Source organism: Macrosteles quadrilineatus, unplaced genomic scaffold (assembly GCF_028750875.1).
Source record: "Macrosteles quadrilineatus isolate MER2022 unplaced genomic scaffold, UCM_ALF_1.0 Scaffold_2__2_contigs__length_208266976, whole genome shotgun sequence".
Taxonomy (NCBI): domain Eukaryota; kingdom Metazoa; phylum Arthropoda; class Insecta; order Hemiptera; family Cicadellidae; genus Macrosteles; species Macrosteles quadrilineatus.
In genome coordinates, this window is record NW_026542595.1 from 134,092,181 (window position 1) to 134,115,240 (window position 23,060).

Consider the following 23,060-nt stretch of genomic DNA (forward strand, 5'->3'; position numbering starts at 1 on the left):
TTGTTTTAAAAGTAGGCTATACAAGTTATTGAAATTTACTTATTTTATTTAACTATATTACTAGTAGCCCTAAAGAGTGAATATATATATATATATACCGGTATATAAGTCATTATTTAGCTTTTTAGTTTTAGCGCTTGCGGACACATTTTGAGGTTTTCACAGGCCGTTACAGACACGTAGGAACCATTCTGCTTTGGGGGTAGTAAACAAAGCAATAACAATGTGGCGTCGACTCAAATAGAACAATTTTAACCGTGAGATGTAGATGAAAGTGCAGTCAACGTCCACTCAACAGCTCAGTAGGCGGTGAGTAGTTTTGGTTGGATAAGACAACTGTCAATCGTTTGAAAAATACAAAACGATTGGAAAGTGAGTGACTCAACACTCAACTCAACAGTAAACCATTTCAAAAATAGGGCCCCAGGGTCTAGACTGTGATCGCCCCATCAGTTTAAGTAAACGTTGTGGGTGATGTTGATTCTCCCTAATTCAAGCAGTATACGAATATTGTAGATCAGATTTGTATATCGTATACTACAGAGGAAAAATAAATTTATTAAAATATCAGATCTTAATGAAAATTTACTGTTTTTCTAGATTCAAAATACAAAATTTGTAGGATTTTTGAAATATGTCACAATCACAATGAGAATGCATTTTCAAACAATGAAGGTTTTTGATTGATTTGATTAAAGAATACATATGCTAGACATAGTAAGGTTGAGACGAAAACCATAAACAATTTTAACAATATTTATTCACTGTCAAATGTATAAGAAAATTAAATAAAAAACTTCTCTTAACTAAATAATTACAATTTTTAAAATTAAAATTTGTGACAATCACATGAATGTTAGCCTATTTATGTCTCACAAGACAAAAGTAGTAATTTAAAAATTTCTCAACACAATAAAATTCACGAGAAATAAATATTTTTATGGAAATACTAAAATGTTATAATTGAACTTTTTTGTTTTTTAACATAAAAAAGGGGGACAATATAATTTAAAAGGCACAACTTTACAACTATATACATATTGCTATGCTATTAACAAATAATTCTATGACAAATAAACAAATTGAAGTTTAATATTCATAAAAGTGTATATTTAAATTAAAGTCTAAAGTAAACTTTTAAAAAAAAGTTTCTTTGTTTGAAAAAAATAACTCTTTTTGTTGAAAAGTATAAAATTAAATATAAAAATCAGACTTCTAAAAAACAATTTTTTATACATTGACATCATTTTTAATAATAAATATCTTATTTGATAGGAGCGTTCTTGAGGGTTTTACATGTTATTCTCCCCACTCTTGCAACCAAGGGGCTGCCTTGCCATTGGGCTTCACATGTGGAGGTGGTTTTTAAATCAACCTGGAACAACAATTTTCAATGATATTAAAAGACTGGGACGGTGCAAGGCAACACTAAATAAACAGGCCGTAATGCTCCTCTAGCACGATGACATTATAGGCGACAGCAATAATGTAATGCTATTTTTTTTAGTTATATTTTTGTTTTCCAAGAAAATATTAAAACAAGCAGCTGTTCACAAACTACAAACATTACGTCATTGCCGTCGCCTATGATGACGTCATTCCAGATGAGCATTACGGCCTGTTTATTTAGTGTTGCCTTGGACGGTGGCGTCGTCCTGTAATCCAGCTACTAGGAGGTTCTTTTTTTCAAAATGATAGATTGATCATAGAACAGTCATGGTTTCTCATTAGAAGTATAATTGGCTTTCGATTTTTATCCGTGCAGCTGCCCAAACATCACAATTTCTTGGACCCAGGAAGGGGAAATGGAGAAGCAATACAATAACATAGGCCTACAACAAGCCTGTGATAAGGCGATTGGTAACCCTGACATGTAGAAATTGTGACTGATACCAGTAACTGATACCGAAATAATAACTATTATACAATCTTTAAAAAATAAAACTACATCTGGCTATGACAATTTATCAGTAAAAATGTTAAAAGAGGTGAAAGATAAGATTAAATTAATTTTAATGCACCTAATTAACTCATCATTTGTAACAGGAGTTTTTCCAAATGAGCTTAAAATTTCTAGAGTGGTACCTGTTTATAAGAAAAACTCTAAGAAAGATATTTCAAACTACAGGCCAGTGTCAATTCTCCCGGCAATATCAAAGGTATATGAGAAGGCAGTGTACAACAGGTTGAACAGTTTCTTGAACCAGTGTGATCTAATTGATAATGAACAACATGGTTTCCGTGCTGGTAGATCGACAGTTACATCAGCGGTTAATTTCATTGAAGCCGTGATAAATTCACTAGATAAGGGTTTAAATTCAGCTGGCATCTTCATGGACATGTCCCAGGCATTTGATAATGTAGACCACCATCAATTAATAGCTACACTTGATAATTTGGGTATTAAAGGTGTCACTCTCAAATGGTTTAAATCATACTTTGAGGAACGTTACCAATTTGTGGAAATATCAACTTTGTCAAAAAATAACATCATCCAAAAAACAAGATCTAATTTATCAAAGATATCATCTGGTGTCCCACAGGGATCGATTCTTGGTCCTCTTTTATTCATATGTTACCTTAAAAATCTTCCAAATTCTCTAAAAGACCCAGGTAGATAAATCCAAAAAAATAAAATAAATATCCAATAAATAAATAAGTATATATGCAGATGATATTAATCTTAACACAACTGGGAAATCCCTAACTGATTTAGAAATGTCTGCTAAATCAGAATTAAAAAGTCTGAATCAGTTTTTAAAAGACCATAATTTAGTACTTAATACTAGTAAAACTAATTTCATTCTTTTCAAAACAAAAAGAGACAAAAATGATAAAAGTATTAAGTTAGATATAGATACAAATTCCATTGCTGAACAAATTCCATTGCTGAAGTTAAAACCTCAAAACTATCGGGTTTGATAATAGATGAGGATTTAAGCTGGAATAAACATGTCGAGTATTTAATAAAAAAACTAAATTCTGGTATATTCGTCCTAAGAACAATGTCATATCTCTGTGAAGGATCAGTCCTTAAAATGATATATCATGCTCATATTGAATCACATATTAACTATGGAATTAGTATTTATGGTGGGACAAAGAAAAAGAATTTAAAAAAGATTTTGAAAATACAAAAAAAACTATCAGGATAATACATAAATTAAAATACAACCAGTCTGTCAAATCTTATTTTAATGGGATGGGCATTTTTACAGTTCACGCCTTATATATTTTTGAAACAATATATTTAAACTATTTTTTTAGAAAACTTCCTAGCTTTTTAAAAAAAGAAAAAGACAAATCTAAATTTATGAAAAATCTGAAGGCATTCTTACTTGACCTTGCACCTTACAAAATAGAAGATTATAGTAATTTCAATTTAAAATAATGTAGCCTATAGTATTTTGTTTAAATGTTTCTTATTGCTAATTTAGGTAGTAAGTAACAATAGACACTATTCATGTACGAAAATTTGTACTGTGTGAATAAAGACTCTTTGAATCTTGAATCTTGAATCTGTGAGTCGCCTGACTTGTCTGGTTTTGGATTTGTGTGAGTTTGGCCTTTTACATACGAGTTACTATGTTAGTCTACTTCCAAACCGAGTGATCTTTAAGCACTTTGGGTTTGAAAGCTCTTTATTTGCCTTTGATATGGTTTTTATGTGTTTGAAAGGGTTTAAGTTTGAATTGGCTAGTTATCATTTTTCATTGTTTTTATGTTGATTTTTTTTATTTTAAAAACACTTCATCACACAATAATTACTTCATGTAAAGACAGGGGCTGGTGTAGTATAACCAATCCATGTATAAGAAATTTGGCAAAATAAAAAATGTATCGACATCAAGAATGGCTTTTTTATGTTATTTTGGTATCAACACATCTCTAATTAAAATACTAGGCCTATTTAGTTTTTTTAGGATCGAGGTATTGAATTACAATACTATATTTAGTAATGTTAATGTATTAGTAATATTCTAAAAATAGGTAGCACCTTTAAAACAACTTACTTTTTATAGTAGTCATCTTTCCAAGGCAAGACAAAATTATGAGTCTCTGTGTTTCTAATTCAAAATACATACACCAAAAAAACTATTTTGGTGGTATAAATTTGGTGTGTTGCATAAGCTTTGTGTCATATTATTTAAACCATTAAACAGTTTTTTTAAATGTTTGTTGATTACATCTGAAATAGTTTATTACAGTACAGTACCTAAAGTTAAGAGATTAGTTATATTGTCTGTCTCCAATTCTAAAGTTGACTTTTACTTTCCAGGTGGTTGTAAATTTTAGATTCGTAATACTTTGAAATTAGAGACAAAGGTAACTTGAAATCATAATGTTTTGATACCTAAAAGAAATTCTATCAATACTTTTTCCCAACAAATAATCTCTGTGAGTACATATGATGTTAAAATCCCCAAGGAGAATTGCTCAGCTGAGTCCTACCTGGAGTTTCTCCCAGATTTTCTTCTTAGGGTTGAGCACCTCATCCGGAGTCCCGGACTCATAACCCTCCACCACCACTCTCTCCCCCGGGACACTGGCTGATGGGGGGTCCAGAGGTTCCACCTTCTTGATATCTCCTTCCTCACTGAAACAACAGATGTTGGGTTACGAACTTCTTAGTTGAAACTGCTATTAGTAACTGTGAAATATTCAAATGCTTTATGTATTGTGTCATCCTTTTGTGTTTTTTTGTGCCATAGCGGGTCTCTTAACCATTCACCTATAATGACTTAGTTCAACATACTTTAGTTAAGCAAAATTATATTCCGGTCATCTGGCTGCATTTTTAAGAATTGCACCACCAAAAGACATTTTAATGTAATGTTTATTCTACGCCATTGGCATTTTTGTGTGGGAGTGGTCCAAATCCTGGCCTGTTACCACCTAATGTGACCATATTGTTAATTGAAGGTCCATTACAATTGGCATCTCGGTCCAGAAACAATCCTTCTTAGGTAAGTGGTTTATTGATTGGAGCTAACCTTTGAAATAAACCCTTAATATGGTTTATATTCTAATCTTATCTTAAACAATAATAATTTGAGGACAGAGGTTTTAAAGCATGAGGTTTAATGGTACATAAGTTAAATGGTTAAAATAGGGTTACAAAAATTGTTCAGGGGTGGGGATTCGTGCTGGCCGAATCAAAAGATTTCAAATTTAAATTTTCAATAAGTAAGTTATGGTAAGTTTTGAATTAAATAATCTTTTAGAAACAATGAGTTAAATAGGAAGGATTTTGATTTTAATTAAGAGAGGTAAATTGGGTCCAAATGGATGCTTGAAGAGTCTAGTCTGAGTCAATAACTTAATAAAAATGGAATGTTCTCACCAATCTTCTGTAATAATAATTTTCTTCTTAGTTTAAAGGCTTAAATTCTTCTTTCTTCAGTAAAATTTGGAAATTTTGACACTACTTTCTTTTATATTTTCATAATTTATTTCACAACTAATATAGTTTCTATGTGCTCTTCTTGAATAGCTAAACTGCACTCTCCTTTTCATTGTTGTAAATCATATCAAGTTATGGGGTTCACATAAATAAAAACATGGTTGAATTTTATTAATAATCTTGAACCCAGATGGATGGTGTTCTGATTGGAGGATTTGTTTTTGAATAATAATTTTGGATAAGCCAATGAATAAATTTTGATAGTAAATTATATATATGTTGAGACAATATGGTTTTAATAATATTAAAAATGGACATGGATAAATATTGAAAATATAACAAGATTGAGTTTGAAAATAAAATAAGGACTATAATTATAAACATTGAATTTTGAGTCATTACAATATCCCCTCAGAAAATATGTAATTAAATTTTTAATGACATATTTTCGCTAAATGACGAAAAATATATTTAACATTATACAGCAAATAACAAATATTGAGATGAAATTGAGTTGAAACAGAAATCTAACAAACTTAACATTAAGGTTTAACTAGAACAAATTTCAGTTGGAATGAACATAACAATAAAATAATTCTTAAATAACAAAATGATTACTATCCCCTCCTATCTTCTACAAACATTAAAAACATAACATTAATTTAAGTGGTTAAAACAATTTTATTTTTTTTTACATAATAAATGAATGGAGTGATGAACAAATGTTGAAATATGAAATGAACATGAGACATATAAGAGATGTATGATTCTTATAGGTAATATGGAATACATTAAATGAATAGTTGTTGGTGATTGCTTGATGATAACCTCTTATAACTAAATACATTAAATTTGTGATTATGACTATAGTTTAACTATTGGGACAGAGGTAACTGGAGAAAATGGCTTGTTCACTCACTGCTTGTGTGGGTATGATTTAAAATTCTTCCCTTTTACAGCAATGTTTATAGGGTTAAGCACACATTACAGTTTATCTTCTATCTTCGGTTGTGGTGTGTAGATCGGTTCCATGTATTTCTTCATGGAGGATATATGATAGGGTCCATATAATTTTGTAGAGATCACTTATGTGGTATGTTGATGGTCCAAGTATTGGGGAAATCGGTTTGAAGGTCTTCATGTAATTGTGGGTCTGTGGTTCTTTCTTGGGTAAGTGATATTCTTTGTACATTGTAAAATAGTTTTCTTCATTGTTATAGTAGTTATCATATGGCCTTTGGCAATTGCCTATATCTATTTGACATACTTGTCCCATTTTAATACTCATATCACATTTTAGATTAATATCAGTATCATTAATTGTTAAGCTTAATTTATTTTCATTAGAATCTATCTTTAGTCGGAGTTCTGTTAATGTGTCCATACCAAATATCACAGGTTTAATTAAATTAGGTATGATAAGAAATTGAAGCCAGATGGTCTGATGTTCAATGGTTACAGGGGCATAAATGATTCTTGCAACACGTTTTGATTTTTCACCAGTAGCTGTAGTTATTGTCGTATTAGACAAAGGAAGTTCTTCAAGTGGTTGAATTATTTTTTGATTCTCTTTGAAACATTGTTCGGAAATACATGTTATTGTAGAACCAGTATCGATTAATGCTTTTGTTGGGAGATTATTGATTCTAATATCTATTTCAGGGCATTTAACTGGTTTGGATACAGGAAATTTATTATTTTCAGTGGGTTCATTTAATAAAAAATCTTGATCACACATTATATTATTTATCGAAAAATTGTTAGGGTTATTTAAAGAATTATTTTCGAGGATATTTGCTGTTGATATCGCTGTAGTTGTTATGATGTTGGTAGTTGATGGTCCTCGGCTTACATCTACAGCGACGGGTCGTTTCCCTGGCTGGTGTATGAGGGGTTGAAATTTGTTGGAGATCTTTGTTGTGTTGCTGTGTCATGTGGACTGTCTTGACTTATCATGGCACATACTTGTTTTTGCTCATTTGTAGGATATGGTTTGCTGTTATTGTAATAGTATTGATTAGGCCTTTGGTGGTATCGGTTTTGATCAGTGAGCGTATTGGTATAAGGATGCTGTCTGTGGTTTTGATTGTAGTTTTTGCGAGGATCATGTCTGAAACGGTTGTATGGCTGATATTGGTGTTCTCTAGGTTCTTGATGTTCTTGGTGTGGTGTCCGTATAGCATAAGATGATGTTTTTGGTTGATAGGCTCGATGGTTAATATCAGAGCTATATGGTGGAGTCTTGTTACGATGTGTAGGACTATTTGGTCGGTGATCCATATTATGGTAGTTCGCAGGTTTGCTCCTTTTGGGTCCATCTCGGATATCTTCTTTTTGCAGAAGTCTTTCGAATGCTCGAATTGTTGTCACGTTCTGTACTTGAATGCTATCTTGGATGAGTTGATCAAATCGTTCGCTTAACAGGATCACTATTTCCTCTTCAGTCATTTGTGGTGTAATAGACTGTAGCAATAGGACTCTCTCAGTAAAATATTCAGTTCTGTTGAGCGTTCCATTAGGTTTGTAATGTTCGGCTTCAATCTTGCTACGTACTCTTCTTTGTACTTCACGGCTCCAGTATTTCATGGTGAATTCTTCGGAGAATCTTTCCCAACTGTTAATGTCTGCCTTAACCAGTTGAAGCCATCTGGACGCTGGTCCTTCAAAACTGACGTCGAGCAGATCTTTCAGAATTTCAACAGGGTCGTTATTAGGATTTCTTTCTATCCTTTTAGCGTAGAACCGTTTAAGTTTTTGTAGATATTCATTTGGATTTATAGTTCTTCCATTGAATTTAGGGATTTGTCTTTCCATTGGGTCAGATCCCGAACATATGATTTGAATAGGATTGTCGTTCCGGATTGGTGAATGATGTTTCAGTTTTAGTGACTGTACTTCACTTTCACATTTGTTTAGAGTTTCAGTAATAGTTTTAATTTCGTTTTGTTGTTCTTGGATAAGATTATTTTGTATGTGTAATTTAGGAACAATTTCATTGTGGATGGATTGTGCATAATATTTAGCAATATTTTCACTGTCGGTTTTTGTTTGTAGCACTAATGCTTTCATATTTTGTTCTAACTTTTGTTCTTGTTGTTCCAAGTTATTAGTTACAAATGTCTGGATATTTATTTTTGATTCGTCAATTTGATTTGTGATTTGAAATTGAAATTCTTTGTTCTCTTGATTTTGGGACTGTTGGTTAGCTTTTAGGACATTTAATTCCTGGCGAAATTCACTTTGTGTTGTTCTAATGTCATTTATTTGTTCTGTTAGAATTTTTTGACATGATTTTATCTCACGGTTTAGCTCTATTCGGGTCTGATCTAATTTTTGGTTTAGTTGTGTGTTGGTTTGATCAAGTTTAGTGTTAAACTGTTCTAGAAAATTAAATATTTTGTTCAAATCCGGTTGTTCAGTAGTTTGCGTAGCTTTAACTTCAGGTGGTTGAGAAGTTGCGTGTGTGAACGTTGGTATTACGTCATTGGGACGGTTTTCAATGGTCGGAGACTCGGTCTCTAACAGCTGGAAACTTGCTTCGGGCGTCTTCGTTAACCCTCGGATGATTCTGTGTGTCGATGTGGTTCTAATATCAGCTGACTGTGAATGTGTGCTTTGATTGGCTGCGGGTCTTTGGTGTACTTCAATAATCTCGGCCCGGTCCGTTGATTCTGATTGGTCGCTCTCGTTCCGGTTCAAATCTTCGACACTGGGTCCATTGGGATTGAAACGTTCCGAACTGGTGTTAGATTCATCTTGGCCTTCTACATAGGTTAGGTTTTCTATTTCTTCTGTTGACAGAATTGACGATTCGTCTGATTCGTGTTGTTGAAATAATAATGCAGGATAACGTCTCGGTTGTCTCAAATTATAGTGATTATCGTTATCGTTGTTAGCCATTTTGTTTACGACGGTGTAAGGGAACAGGGATATTATAGGACAAGTTGGGTATCGTTATAACAATAATGAGCTAGGCCTAAGCTTTACGACATGAAATAAATCTGTTTTACCTTATAGTAGCCTATTTATTTTTAGAATTACAAGTCGTTTAGTTAGTACCTAATATTGGTGGGACATAAGTTGTGGGAAATCGGGATTCTTAATCCTACCTAACTTCTTAAGAGTAGGCCTAACATACGTAAGTAGCCTATTAGCCTATTGGTATTTATTAGCCTATTTTAGATTGTCTCAACATACGATTATGAAATCTTTTGATTCAAGCCTATTACGTTGGGCGCCATTGAAATAAACCCTTAATATGGTTTATATTCTAATCTTATCTTAAACAATAATAATTTGAGGACAGAGGTTTTAAAGCATGAGGTTTAATGGTACATAAGTTAAATGGTTAAAATAGGGTTACAAAAATTGTTCAGGGGTGGGGATTCGTGCTGGCCGAATCAAAAGATTTCAAATTTAAATTTTCAATAAGTAAGTTATGGTAAGTTTTGAATTAAATAATCTTTTAGAAACAATGAGTTAAATAGGAAGGATTTTGATTTTAATTAAGAGAGGTAAATTGGGTCCAAATGGATGCTTGAAGAGTCTAGTCTGAGTCAATAACTTAATAAAAATGGAATGTTCTCACCAATCTTCTGTAATAATAATTTTCTTCTTAGTTTAAAGGCTTAAATTCTTCTTTCTTCAGTAAAATTTGGAAATTTTGACACTACTTTCTTTTATATTTTCATAATTTATTTCACAACTAATATAGTTTCTATGTGCTCTTCTTGAATAGCTAAACTGCACTCTCCTTTTCATTGTTGTAAATCATATCAAGTTATGGGGTTCACATAAATAAAAACATGGTTGAATTTTATTAATAATCTTGAACCCAGATGGATGGTGTTCTGATTGGAGGATTTGTTTTTGAATAATAATTTTGGATAAGCCAATGAATAAATTTTGATAGTAAATTATATATATGTTGAGACAATATGGTTTTAATAATATTAAAAATGGACATGGATAAATATTGAAAATATAACAAGATTGAGTTTGAAAATAAAATAAGGACTATAATTATAAACATTGAATTTTGAGTCATTACACCTTTTTATTCCTGGATTTCCAGATTGAAATCTTACGAAACGATAATATTTCCCCATGATATGACGTAACAGTTATGTAAATGTTGTGCTTGTGCCCAACATCCAAACGGCTTTCAGGGTTGATGAAAATTAGGTTCAATCACATTTATCGGCAATTATTATGTGGAAAAATACAGTTTTACTCACACAGAGGCGCAGAGCACCATACCGCAAGACTCCACGCCCCTCATCTTGGCAGGTTTGAGGTTACACAGCACTAGAACACTGCGGCCCTTCATCTCTTCAATTGGCACATAGTTGACCAATCCGCTTACAATAGTGCGTGGCTCCTTATCACCTGAAGCCAGTCATTGAAATAAATTGGTTGAATATTCAAAAAAGGTATTGTAATTTTCTTTTTCATTAACAATCCAGCAAAAAATCATATCACAGAGGTATGATTTCAAATAAAGCCAGAAGAAAATGATTTTCAGTTAACTATTTTTTTCTGTGTTTGTTTGTTGGATGGGAGCCGATCAAATCAAAAAAGCGCCCCCCAGAATAAACATATACAGCCCGCCGCAGCAAACCTGCCGACTAAGCAAATTTCTATTTGTCTGAATTTATTTTCAATTAAATCTATTTAAAAATAACATTAGGTTTATTTTTTTTTTTTAACGGTTGCACCATTTTTTACAAGAAAAATACAGTGGTCTTACAGAAAGAAGAAGCAGAGGAAAAACATAGTGTCTTTGCGACTATCACAGGCCAGTAGTGAAAAAACTGGAAACAAGACATAAAAGATAAATAAAAAAGGTTTAACGAGTAAATAGGTTTGCTGCTACAAGGAAATAATAAAGTGTAGTTTTTAGTAAAATATTAATAGCTTAGTATAAAATAAAATAAATTTGCCAAGTTTGATCAAAATAGATCCATAAACAAGCAAACTACAATATTTTACAATATTCCCCATAAGAATAACATGGGAATTTTGAAATTACATTTTTTTTTATTTCTCCGTTACTAATAATTTACACTTTGATTGATAATTAACACTTTTATATACAAAATTATTTGTGTTTTTTTAAGCTCTTTAAAAAGGTCTAGAGAGAAATTGGGAAATTTTGTGTTTTAAGGGTCAAAAATAAGAAAACCCTATTTTTACCCCGTAAAACCCCGTTCCCATGGTCCGATCATGCTGGTTCGCGAACTCATTTAAGTTTATCCTGCCTGGTACACCTTTAAACCAAATTTCATCAAAACCGGACAAAAAATTACTCATGTTATCGCGTGCATGGTCACATAACTCTCTCTATATATATTATATACATACAAATTGGAACAAATGGTCTTTTTGGCCCCTGGGAACATAAAAATGAAAAAGTAATTAAATCAGTCCCAGGCCTAGGTCTTACCATGCCACCTACGGTAATAGCTACTTCCCTATAGGGACATTCGCTAATAAACAAAATTCGGAAAGTGGTTAAAAATAAATGTTTGTAATCCTGTATCCATCACAGCATAAAGGATGTCACAATAGAGTAATTTAACACAGGATTATTTTATTGGCCAGTTAACAATAGTACCTATGGACCGAGCCATGGCTCGGTGTATTTATTTTGATTGTGAAAGCAATATATACTCACATTTTTTTACAACTAATTTTGGCTTTTATTATTTAAGTTTCAGTGGAATTTCAATTTATTACGATGGAAATTTTAACCTGGTAATCCTCAAGACATTTATTTACATATTAAGAAATTTATTTTACAGACGAAGAAAGGTCGCTCGTTTATAATAGCCTATAGTTGCATTAACATTGTTTGGACATTTTGTTTAAATTAAAACAGCTGATTACTTTGGGGATTAAGTTTTGGTAGGAGGGAGCCAAGTTAAATAATCAGTATTTGATCGGAACTTGGAACTATTTTCACCTATATCAAGTTATCTCCAGTGTAACCTAACAACTGATGTTTTTCCTTTTGTACTGTCTTTTGTAATTTGCTAGTATACTGTGGGTGGATGCCTTATTATGAACACATGTTACAACCAACAAGTCTTTTGTTTACTTTCTTCTTGTTATTTTGTTCAACCAACATGGTTACTTAGCAACCCATAAGGCCAATGTTAAAAGGTTTTGACTTTCAATTTCATTTTTTTACGTAAGTAGATTTTTGTTGGCAGTTTTAACTGCTATGTTTTTAGGCCAGAAATGAGTTATTTTACAATTGAAGGAAATCGTCAAAGCCGTTTTCGAGATCTTTGTGCAAGCAAGCATACAAGCATACATACATACAAGCAAACATTGCTCATTATAAGAGTATAAAAAATAAATAGGATGTAAAGTAAGTATGACCCTATTGTATTTCTTAAAGAAAGCTCAATAAAGAAATTGATTTATTGATTAAAACTGAGTACGAACACTGAGTCGGTTTACAACAAATTTAAATAACTAGGCCTATCTACAGATCTAATAAAACTAATTTGTCTAGTTCGACTTTTAAAACTTACCTACATCGATTTTCTCCACATACAAAGCATCAGCTTCTGGATGTTTCCACACATCGACAATTTTGCCGACCCTTATGTCTAGTCTGTGAGGGGCTATCTCGTCAACTACAGCTGTTGAGAAAATATATGGTTGTTAAGTGATTTTGACAAATAATGTGAGATTTACTGGGCTTAAAAGTGGTATATTTGGTAAAATATTGACAGAAATCTAGAGGCAGAACCACAAAAAAAATGTACAACAAAAATAAAATATCTTGGACACAACTAATTTTAGTTGATTAAAAATATGTCATTTTCAATAAATAAAGTACATAACAACAATTTAGGCCTACTCAATGCAATTTTTCAAGTTGATATCTTGTATCCTTTGACCTGTGTATCTGTACCTTTATTTTTTTAAATCACCTTATGGAGCTGACCCGGTCACCTCACACAACACTGCACTAATCAGTAATCACTGTGTTAGAAGCGACAGTAGCGGCATACGAGAATTATTGAGCTCATCGCCAGAGTTCACTTGCGTCCACACAGCCTTAACCAAGCCTACTTTCTTGTTTATACTCTACCTTGTTTTTTGGGAGGTGGATAAGCCTTCTCTGTAAGTTTCTTTAGTTCAGGTTCTTCAAACTTTTTCCTGATTGGTTCCAACAGCTTGTTAATGTAACTTTCTACCGAAGCTTTGAGGTCACCAGGATGGAGTTCTTGCTTTGCGAAAGCCGCTTCTAACTCCTCGTAAGTGTCAAAGGTCAGGTTTCCACCGTGAGCTTCGTCTCTCACAATAACAAACTCTGCAAACAATTAAGATAAAAATATTTTTTTAATTTTTTTTTTGACATGTTTATATTAGTTTAGATATTAAGAAAATGGTTTTAGTTACACTAAGTATTTATGAGTAAGGAGATGATTTTTGTTTTATTTACGTGCAACTCAAATCCGTTGACGAGTCTTCTCTTGACCCGCAGACTCATGAAACCAAGCACAACAGTATACAAACGTGTGATAATTCTTTAACATGCATGACTCTATTTTTACTACAACTTATAGTAGAGTCTCGACCGAACGCTGTTCAGACAAGTGGGAATTCAGAATAGGCGAACTGCTGTAATGATATTGATGTATTGATCATCGCGATTACCGGAGACGATGAAGATGTGACCACAGAAGATGTTCATGATTTCACTGTTACTGCAAAATATGTTTTTTTTTTTTATTTAGAAAGTATGTGTAAAGATGCACGATTGATAATTTTACCAGGTAAAAAGAAAATTATTAAAAAATGTATTCATGAAGTACATGGACAGTTTGAAAGTTATGATTGTCTTCGTAAAGCAGCAGCTACACTTGCCCGATTCGGTCCGGTCCGGCCCGAGTTTGTGAGGGGTGGCTACACTTGTACGAATCGTTTCGGTCCGGCCGGAAGAGGTAGCTACACTTGTACGATATTTTGGAGGACACACACGAGCACGAGGCACAAGTACAGCAAAACAGAAAGTGTTTAGTCAGGACCGATTAACCGAATAGGCACGGTAGGCATTTGCCTAGGGCGCGAGGCAATTGGCTTTTTTGGGGGGTGCAAAAAAAAATTAAAAATTAAAAAAATTGTGGTTGTATTCGCATGCAATCGCGGTAAACTTCCTATAATCCCTCGCGGCCGTGTAGATATTGTAATCGTCTCCCAATATTGCGGCAAAATTCAGACTATTTTCTGCGGTCGTGTAGACATAGTTATCGTCTTCCATGATCGAGGCAATATATGAACATAATTGCCGAAATTCTTAGGCCTATGTCCTACAAATAACTATTTTTCCTAATTTAATTAATCACTTTCGTAGCCGAGTGCTCACGGAACCACCCGATCCTCATCCGAATTTCAGGAGTAGGTTGCTACACTTGTCCGATTCGGTCCGGTCCACCTCAAATGCTTCCGCCAAATGCGGATGATGAATGCTCCCTGGACGATTGTTCCGCGCCGAACCGGACCGTAACGGACCGAATCGGGTAAGTGAAGCCACCTCCATTTAAAAACATGGGAAGCATTGTTCCGCATTTTGGAGGACCGGACCGAACCGAACCGAACCGGACCAAATCGGGTAAGTGTAGCCGCTGCTTTACCTACTTTCCTCCACTGCTAGCAAAAAATGTTAGGTAATTGCACTGACAATGTGATGGTATTCAGCTTCACAGCACTTTGCACTCCTACGTTATAACTAATATAATGGTTTTAACTTTAATAATAATTAATAATTTAATGTCCTACGTTATAGGCGTAATGCATTAACAATCACAATTGATCCAAAGTTTTCCATGCTGTAAATAACTGTAGACTGTTTTGTACTACTTGAACAATCACTTACGTTCCTCAGGCTTGAAGAGACTAAACACTACGTGTTTGGCAAACGCTAGAACTCCATTGTCTTCAATGTTGCCGGGCTCACAAAAGGCTTTCTTGAGCTTCTTCTTAACAGCTGCTGGGGGATCAAGCAAATCGATCTTGCTGTCTTCTTCTGAAGACGACATCTTGCCTCCCGACAATCCAGGGACTACCGACAAATACAGTAAATACTGAGACACAAAACTTGAGATTGATTACATTAGAAAACTATAAAGAACTAAAATGAGGTAAGACACCTAGATTGAATGTTAGAAGAACTGTATTGGTCGTTAAACTAAATTACTTAATTTTTTTCAATGGATTTTTAAAAACATTTACCTTAAAGAAATTGAACTACGAGTGAAGGTTAATGGCATGATTTTTGTAAAGGTATATATGATATTGAGTTTAAGTAAATTCTGAAACATCTCTGTAAAAATGTCATCTTTCCAAGAAATAAGTGTTATGGTCCAAATTATAAAACAAAAACAAAAGTTAACATTGTTATATTATTCAAAAAACATTCTCGCCACACCACTATTGTTTCCAATTTTTCTTATGATAGCATATAAACACTTAATTTTTACAAAGACTTCCACACATCGACCGAAGCCGATAGCCGAAGGTTTGATTTGCGTTTATCAAAGTTTTATGGATCATTAATTTTTTTTTTGGGACTTTCATAACTAAATCCTACCCATGGGGTTCATGAAGTGAATTCTCTTGGTGTAGCCCAGATGAGGGAGGTATTTCTCTGCTAAGGTGAAGATCTTTCGCTGGTCAACCCCTCCAAACTGAGCGTCTACTTTGAGGTACTCTTCATCAAGAGCTTGCAATCCTGGAGACAAATCAATCAAATAATTTGAAGAGTAAGCAAATTGATTACTATGAAAAAACTATTTTAATCAAAGATCCATTACATTGTAAACTAGGCTGACAAAACCTATTTAACATCTAACCAAATAATAATCAGTCAATCTGTTTCATGTTTTAATTCTAGGTTTCAGTTCCGTTATACATCCACAAATCCAGCAATTTCATTACAACATAAACTTATCATAAAATCTACTTTCAGCAGGACTTTGGCGGGAGTTTATAAACACAAAAACATTAAAGGGTTCGGTAAAACAGCTCAGCTATTGAGCGTTTTAAGAAATGTGTTGAATAGTCAGGATGATGAAACAGTTCATAATTGTATCAACATTGCCATACCTGGATACAAAAGACCAGAAAGCAACGGATGTTCCACCTGCTTCACCACCTCGGCTCCGGCTTTCTTGGCATCGTGTTCCGTCATCACAGAACTTAACCTGTACACGTCCAGAGTGTATTCCCTGCAACACACCAGTGTGCTTATGTAACATAAATCGGTATATGTATTTTGGTTTCAACCAAATTAGTAACTTACAACGAGTTCTGTAGATTTGTATAATTGGGTGTGTTGGATATATTTAATTTTTATGATTTTTATTCAAATTATTCCTTTATTTTTACATTTTTCTATTTCAAACCAATGACTTAGCCCAAGTAATATTTCCTCTATTCAGCCGCTCTTCGCGATAACGAAGGTATGCGGTCTTTGCTCTCACCGATGATATCCTTGAAAACAACACAGTCCATTGCCGTCCACTGTCGGGAAATCATCTTTTTATCGTTTAACCACACCATTTCTTCATAATCTCTCAACCTTACTAATTCACATTTCAATTTCAAATTAATCAGTCTGTACAGTGCTAAGTAAAAGTGACACCTATTTTATTTGCTTTTCAAGAAGAAATTACGTTTAGCGAATTTCCCATATAGGGAATAAGCTATTACCGTAGTACTCATGGTAAGACCTGGACGCGGGACCAATTTTTTTTTTCGTTTTGAGGTCCCTAGAGGTCAAAAACACCATCCGTTCAAATTCATATATATATATATATATATATATATATTTATATATTTATATATATATATATATGTGTCCGTCAGCACGATAACTCAAGCAAAAATTATCCGATTTTGATCAAATTTGGTACAAACGTGTAAACCTACGTTTATTCGAACGAGTTCGCGATCCAGCATGATCGGACCATGGGAACGGGTGTTTACGGGGGGTTTTATGGGGTAAAAATAGGTTTTTCCCATTTTTGACCCAAAAAACTTAAAATTTTGCAATTTATTTCCAAACCATTTTGTAGAGCTTAAAAAAACAAATAATTTAGTATATTGAAGCGATATTGTGCGCCTAACGGTTACAGAGAAAATTCCAAAAAATTGTAAATTTAAAATTCCCATGTTATTCTTATGGAGAATAAGTAAACTGTTGTAGTTTGCTTGTTTATGAACATATTTTGATCAAATTTGGAAAATGTTTTTATTTCTTACTAACTATTAACATTTTACAAAAAAATTTTTACCCTCCCTGATGCAGCAAACCTAAGTACTTGTTAAACTAATTCTATTTAAATCGGGAATAAATGTTATATTTTTAAGTAGACATTTCAGTGTAAATGCAATCAGTCAAATGGAAATTCGCTTAGTCTGCAGGTTTGCTGCGGCGGGGGTATTTATTTATTACACGGACAATTAATTGAGAATAGTGCAATAGTATTCCAACTTCAACAGCTTGGGCTTTAACTAACTTCAGCTTCACTAAAGGTCTGTAACAGTATAACTGAAATATTGCTTTGCACATTTTTTTTTTTACTTTTAAACAGAGGGCCAGGCTTTCAAGTGAAGATGGGATTGGATCGCAGCTGGAACAGCTTATTGTGCACCCTCATTCACAGGTCCTCATTCTCCGTCAAATCCCAGGCCCTTAGTGAATCATGACATTCTTTCCCTTACCTCCTGTCAATAGGCCAAGGGATCTCATACGCAGACCTTGTAGGGCTGGAAATCTGGAAGGCTGTCTCTCCCTCACCATATTTCCTACATAAGAGGCTTCCAACTTGAATTTCCATCTTGTGTAGATGTCCGCGGAACACCCAGTGGCCGCTGATGAAGCCAACCACCTTCCAGGATCTTCCTATTCAGCCCAAGGGCATCTGCTGCTATCGTGCCGGTAGTTTGTGCAGCATTCTCTTGGACTGTATGTTGCCTTCTGTTCTTTCCTTCTTAGCGCTGCTTTGCTGTCCGAGTTCATATATAATATGGTGTGGCATGTCAGACCTTGCTTCAAACACTCAATTGCACACTCTGACAGGGCAACAACTTCTGCCTGGAATACAGTGGCCAGTTTCCCCATGCTTACTTTGCACTTAGCAAGATGCCAATTTCAGGAATCAAAGTTTAGTAGCCTTAAGACTGATAAGTATTTCATTTCATCCAACATTACTAGGAACTATTTTTTTTTCATTTTACCAAACCAGAAAATTAACTCTTGTACTCACTTGGACAGCTGATATTCAGTGCCTCGGACGAATTTAAGTTTGTCCAACGGTACTCCGATCGACTCCAACATGGCTTTGATGGAATGCTCGTAGTATTGCGTTCTTAGAGTTAGCAGTTCCCATGGTGCCTTCATGTTGTCAAGGTAGGCGTGCAAGTCGGCAAATAAAATAGTCACCTAAAATTAAACAAATAAAATTAATACCTATATGAAGACATTTTTTTTAGTTTTTAAGCTCTACCCGAAGGTTTTAATAGAAATTGGGCATTTGAAAAAATAAAAAAATACCTAATTTTCTAAAACTTTAGATCCCCAAAATATTTAATAGAAACAAGATATTATAATAGGCTAATATAAATAGTATAATATAATAAATATAATATAAATTAAAATATTTAATAGAAACAATACGACTGTCGCACATTCTGTAAACAACACACTTCTAAAGTTTTTCCACGCCACAAACAACTATGCAAAATCAGACATCCATAGAATTAACAGTGACGACTGTCCAAAGTACTACATCGGCCAAACTGGAGGATCTTGCAAACCAAGATTTAAAGAACATATACCTAAAAGATCACAACATCGGCAATTCAGTTAGCCGAACATTTAATATCAGAATCGCACAACTACATGTCTTGAACTACACATTGATAAGAACATGGAAATAGTTTAATATAGGGTAACCAAAAAGTTTTAAGCTTGATGTTAAAGAAGAATTCACCATCTACAAAGCTAAAAAACTCAACCCATTTAACATTTAAAATTATTAGACTTCTTTCCAGTCAAATATTATATTTGATACATATATTGACAAGCTACAAATCAAAGAAGTATAAAAAATGAACAAAACAAACTGAAATACATGTGGCACTGGAGAGATGAAGACACCTCATGATTCAGCCAGTTTTATTTAGTCAGTGACAGTGATAAGACAGTGCTATCTTTCCGAGCCACCTACGGTAATAGCTTCTTACTTTCCTAGATGGGGAAATTTGATTTTAAAAATCGGCTAAGACGGTTTCAAAATTTATCACGGTACCTACCCTATCTCTTTGACTGGACTTGGGTAAACAAGACCTTAGAGCTTGTGATTGATCAACAATCTCAATGTAGAGCGTATCCAATCAAATTGTTCGAAAACAATTGTTGTTTGAATTTGAAAACATTTTTTAGCACGGATTGATATTACGTTAGGATGAAGAAATTAAATGAAAAGTGTTCCAAAACACGAGCTGGAGAATGAATTAACTTACCTCACAGCCAGCTTTCAAAAAGTCAGCTATCTTGGACATTGGGACAAAGTAAGCAATGTGGGGTTTTCCGGTTGTAGCCGTTCCCCAATAAATCTTAAGGTCTCTTTCCTTCAGAACAGCAGCTAATCTGTCTTCTCCCAAAACTTCTTGGAGATTTCGAGTAATCAGCTGTTGCTTGGCTTCGCATGTTAGAGGGTTAGCTGTCATTCCCATCTGCAAGAAAAAGAAAATAAACATGAATGAGTGATAGTGAGTTGTTCTTAAGAGGATTGGGAAGGTCAGAATATCCCTGAATAGCTTCATTTTTTGTTGTTGTGATGTTTCCGGACCAATACTTTAATACTTTTCAATGAAATGGTGACCATATAAAGTAGGTATTTTAAGCCAAGCATGAATGGAGATGAGTGTAGGATGTGACGGGTGTCTTGTTAGTGACTAAGGCCACCATATTCCTTAGACACAGCTGTTAATTAATAGGCCATATAGCTAATGGCAACAAAGGGGCCTACAGTTTATAGTGGAATCCGAACCACATTTTTGCCTATGTATATACGAATTAGTCTAATTATCAGGATAGTACTGAGACGGATAGTCATAGTACTCACTCGTGCGGACGTTAATCCACACCAGAGAGTATCGCATCCACAGTGCATGCCTATAAATATCCATTTAATTTGTGACCTCCAAGTAGCTGGATTACAGGACGACGCCACCGGTCCCAGTCATTTATTTGACATATAGCCTAAAAACATTAGGTTACCTGATGTTGCCTTGTGGTCCAAGTCTTGTTCTTAATGGATTATGCACATTTCAGCCCAAATACCATCGTCAGATCCGTATAAGAACTAATCCTCCTTCAAAGAGGTGCGTCGAAAGTTCACAAATTCGACATAGGCCTAGCCTACAGTATATGTTTTTAAGTTTCCTCCTAAACCTGAGTCAGTCTCCAGCTTTAGATGTTGAGGAAGTTGGTTAAAAAGTTTATCTCCATTGCACAGAAGGTGGTGTTGAAAAAATTATGTTGATTTTAAAGGGCAGGAATTTTAGGTTATACGATGGGCGCAAGGAGTAGGGTACCTATGCATTTAAGCTAATGTTAAATACTGACTGATTTTTTTACAAATGAAAGGGTCTCAAGGATGTATGGTGAGGGAAGAGTACAAATTTTAGCTGATCTGATTAATTCCTTACAAAATAGTCTTTTGGAAATTGAAAATATAATATCAATAGCCCTCTTTTGCCTATTTTACAAGAAACAAAGCACGCTTGATAAGAAATTATATAAAATAAGTTAGGGGAGTTTGATATATAAATTAGAAATGGTGATAGTCTAATTCTGATAGATGGATGATTTATTGGGTCCCGTCCCACCTTATGATCCAACTCCAGTACAATTTACATCAGCAATTAAAAAAGTCCATATGCCATAGGCCTACCACAAAATGTAACATTTTTAATAGAAAATAAAATATTCGTAAAATTTTCATTTTTTAACACAATTGTTAAAAAGAATAGGTAAAAAATTCAGTAGTCAAATATTAACAAATAATATCAATTAGGAAATTAATGCCATTCTTGAAAAGTAAATTAATTCTTTTAGGTTAGATTCATAACCTAAAATGAACTCCTAACGAGGGATATTGCCATTACAACAAAATAGTTATTGACCAATGTTGTAGAAAGGAAACTATTCATTTTGCCGCATTCAGTTCGGTTGACACAAAGTACAAATAAATAAAATCAACTTAATTAAAGGTAAAATACCTTTCACACTCCAACACGTTGACAGTTAGTTGTCTAGTCTTCTCTTCTCAAAAAAGTGTCACAGAAAAAGAAAAAGAAAAGAACAAAACAACAACAACATGTGGCGCTGAGCAGCTGCTCCTTGGTACACGACCACTTACACGACGGACAAAAGAGCATAAATCTACAAAGCAAGGAATAAGAATTGCTATTTATATTATTGACATTGATTATTAGTATCAGCTAGTGTTGCATTCGTGAATATTTAACCATTGATAAAACATACTCCCTTAGTAGATTTCTCATCTTTATGGAAGAGATTAAGCAAATTTTATTGTTAGTTCTGTCCGGTGCATTGTGAGAGGTTATGTTTTGTTTACAATTTGTTTCTTGTTATTTCAGTCATTTAAAACATCGTTTAACCAAATAAATGGATCAAAAATCATAAACAATAACTCGTCCCCAAGCTGTATGACTGAACAGTAAATCACAAATCATCAAACTAACCGTAAAATAATATAAACAAAATTTCGTCGTCCCTAGCAAATCAATATCACCGGCATGAACTAGAAGAAAAACGGGCTTCAAAATTTACGATGCGATGAGAATTCTACTTCTATTGGTTAGTCTATGGTTGAATCTTAAGTGTTTTTGAACTGATGTGTCCACGTGTGTGTTTACAAAACTAGAGGCGTTTCTGGGTTATAGCTGATTGATGAGGCACCATGCGACACTGCAATACCCCATATGAGGTCGCACAAGTACAGTGCACCTCAGAGAGCAGTGGGTTCTTCAGTGCCAAGAGATCGTCTAAAGGGTTCAAACCATGCATGCAGGCGTGACAATCCGAGATTAATTAAGAGTTCAGTATTACAACCCATTATAACTTCATTTTTCCTGCCAAGGGTGTTATTGGGGACGGAGTAGTTGCCAGTTGGAGGGGACAGGAGCAAGCTTGGCTGCCATAGTCACCGTCAATCACGATATGCTTACACTTCAGTATGCTTATAAAGTTAACTAAAACCATAGACTAACCAACACAAGTAGACTTCTCATCCCATTGTACATTTTGAAGCACGTTTTTCGTGTCTAGTTCATGTACGTGACACATGGGCGCTAGTGTCGACGAAACTTTGTTTCTATTATTTTAGGGTTAATTTCTTGATTTGTGCTTTGCTGTTTGGTTATATAACTAGGGGACGCACAATTTGTTTTTCAGGATTAATTTTGCCAACAGTGTCATTTAGAGGCTTCTGATTGACTATAACGAAGGTTTAGTAATTGAAAAATTATTTTTGTTCATAGAATAAAATTATAAATGCCTCAAATTCAATTTTGTATTTTTTTATTATGAAATTAAACCGTC

At 34.0% G+C, this 23,060-nt stretch overlaps 1 protein-coding gene across 2 annotated transcripts; it reads right to left on the reverse strand.

Annotated features, from left to right (window-relative positions):
- Positions 1-761: 761 nt before the first annotated feature.
- On the reverse strand, positions 762-21,777 carry LOC128986013 (tyrosine--tRNA ligase, cytoplasmic). Of its 2 annotated transcripts, none has more exons than XM_054406085.1 (11): positions 21,716-21,777; positions 19,952-20,164; positions 18,694-18,869; positions 16,529-16,650; positions 16,014-16,154; positions 15,300-15,485; positions 13,512-13,733; positions 12,946-13,056; positions 10,642-10,792; positions 4,453-4,597; positions 762-1,375 (listed from the first exon to the last, which is right to left on the reverse strand). In XM_054406085.1, the coding sequence occupies exons 2-11, from the start codon at positions 20,162-20,164 to the stop codon at positions 1,265-1,267; spliced, it is 1,578 nt and encodes a 525-aa protein (XP_054262060.1). In that variant the 5' UTR covers positions 21,716-21,777; the 3' UTR covers positions 762-1,264. The 2 variants fall into 2 exon arrangements, with proteins under 2 accessions (XP_054262060.1, XP_054262059.1); XM_054406084.1 differs by lacking the exon at positions 21,716-21,777 and adding an exon at positions 20,712-20,832.
- Positions 21,778-23,060: the final 1,283 nt, after the last annotated feature.

Excerpts from the sequence above, each read along its gene's own strand:
- LOC128986013 (XM_054406085.1), bottom strand. The coding sequence starts at position 20,164 with ATGGGAATGACAGCTAACCCTCTAACATGCGAAGCCAAGCAACAGCTG. Across the intron at positions 13,057-13,511 it reads TCCACCTCCCAAAAAACAAG|CTGTAGTTGACGAGATAGCC; the intron begins GTAGAGTATAAA and ends TTTTCTCAACAG. Across the intron at positions 10,793-12,945 it reads TGTGGAGAAAATCGATGTAG|GTGATAAGGAGCCACGCACT; the intron begins GTAAGTTTTAAA and ends GACTGGCTTCAG.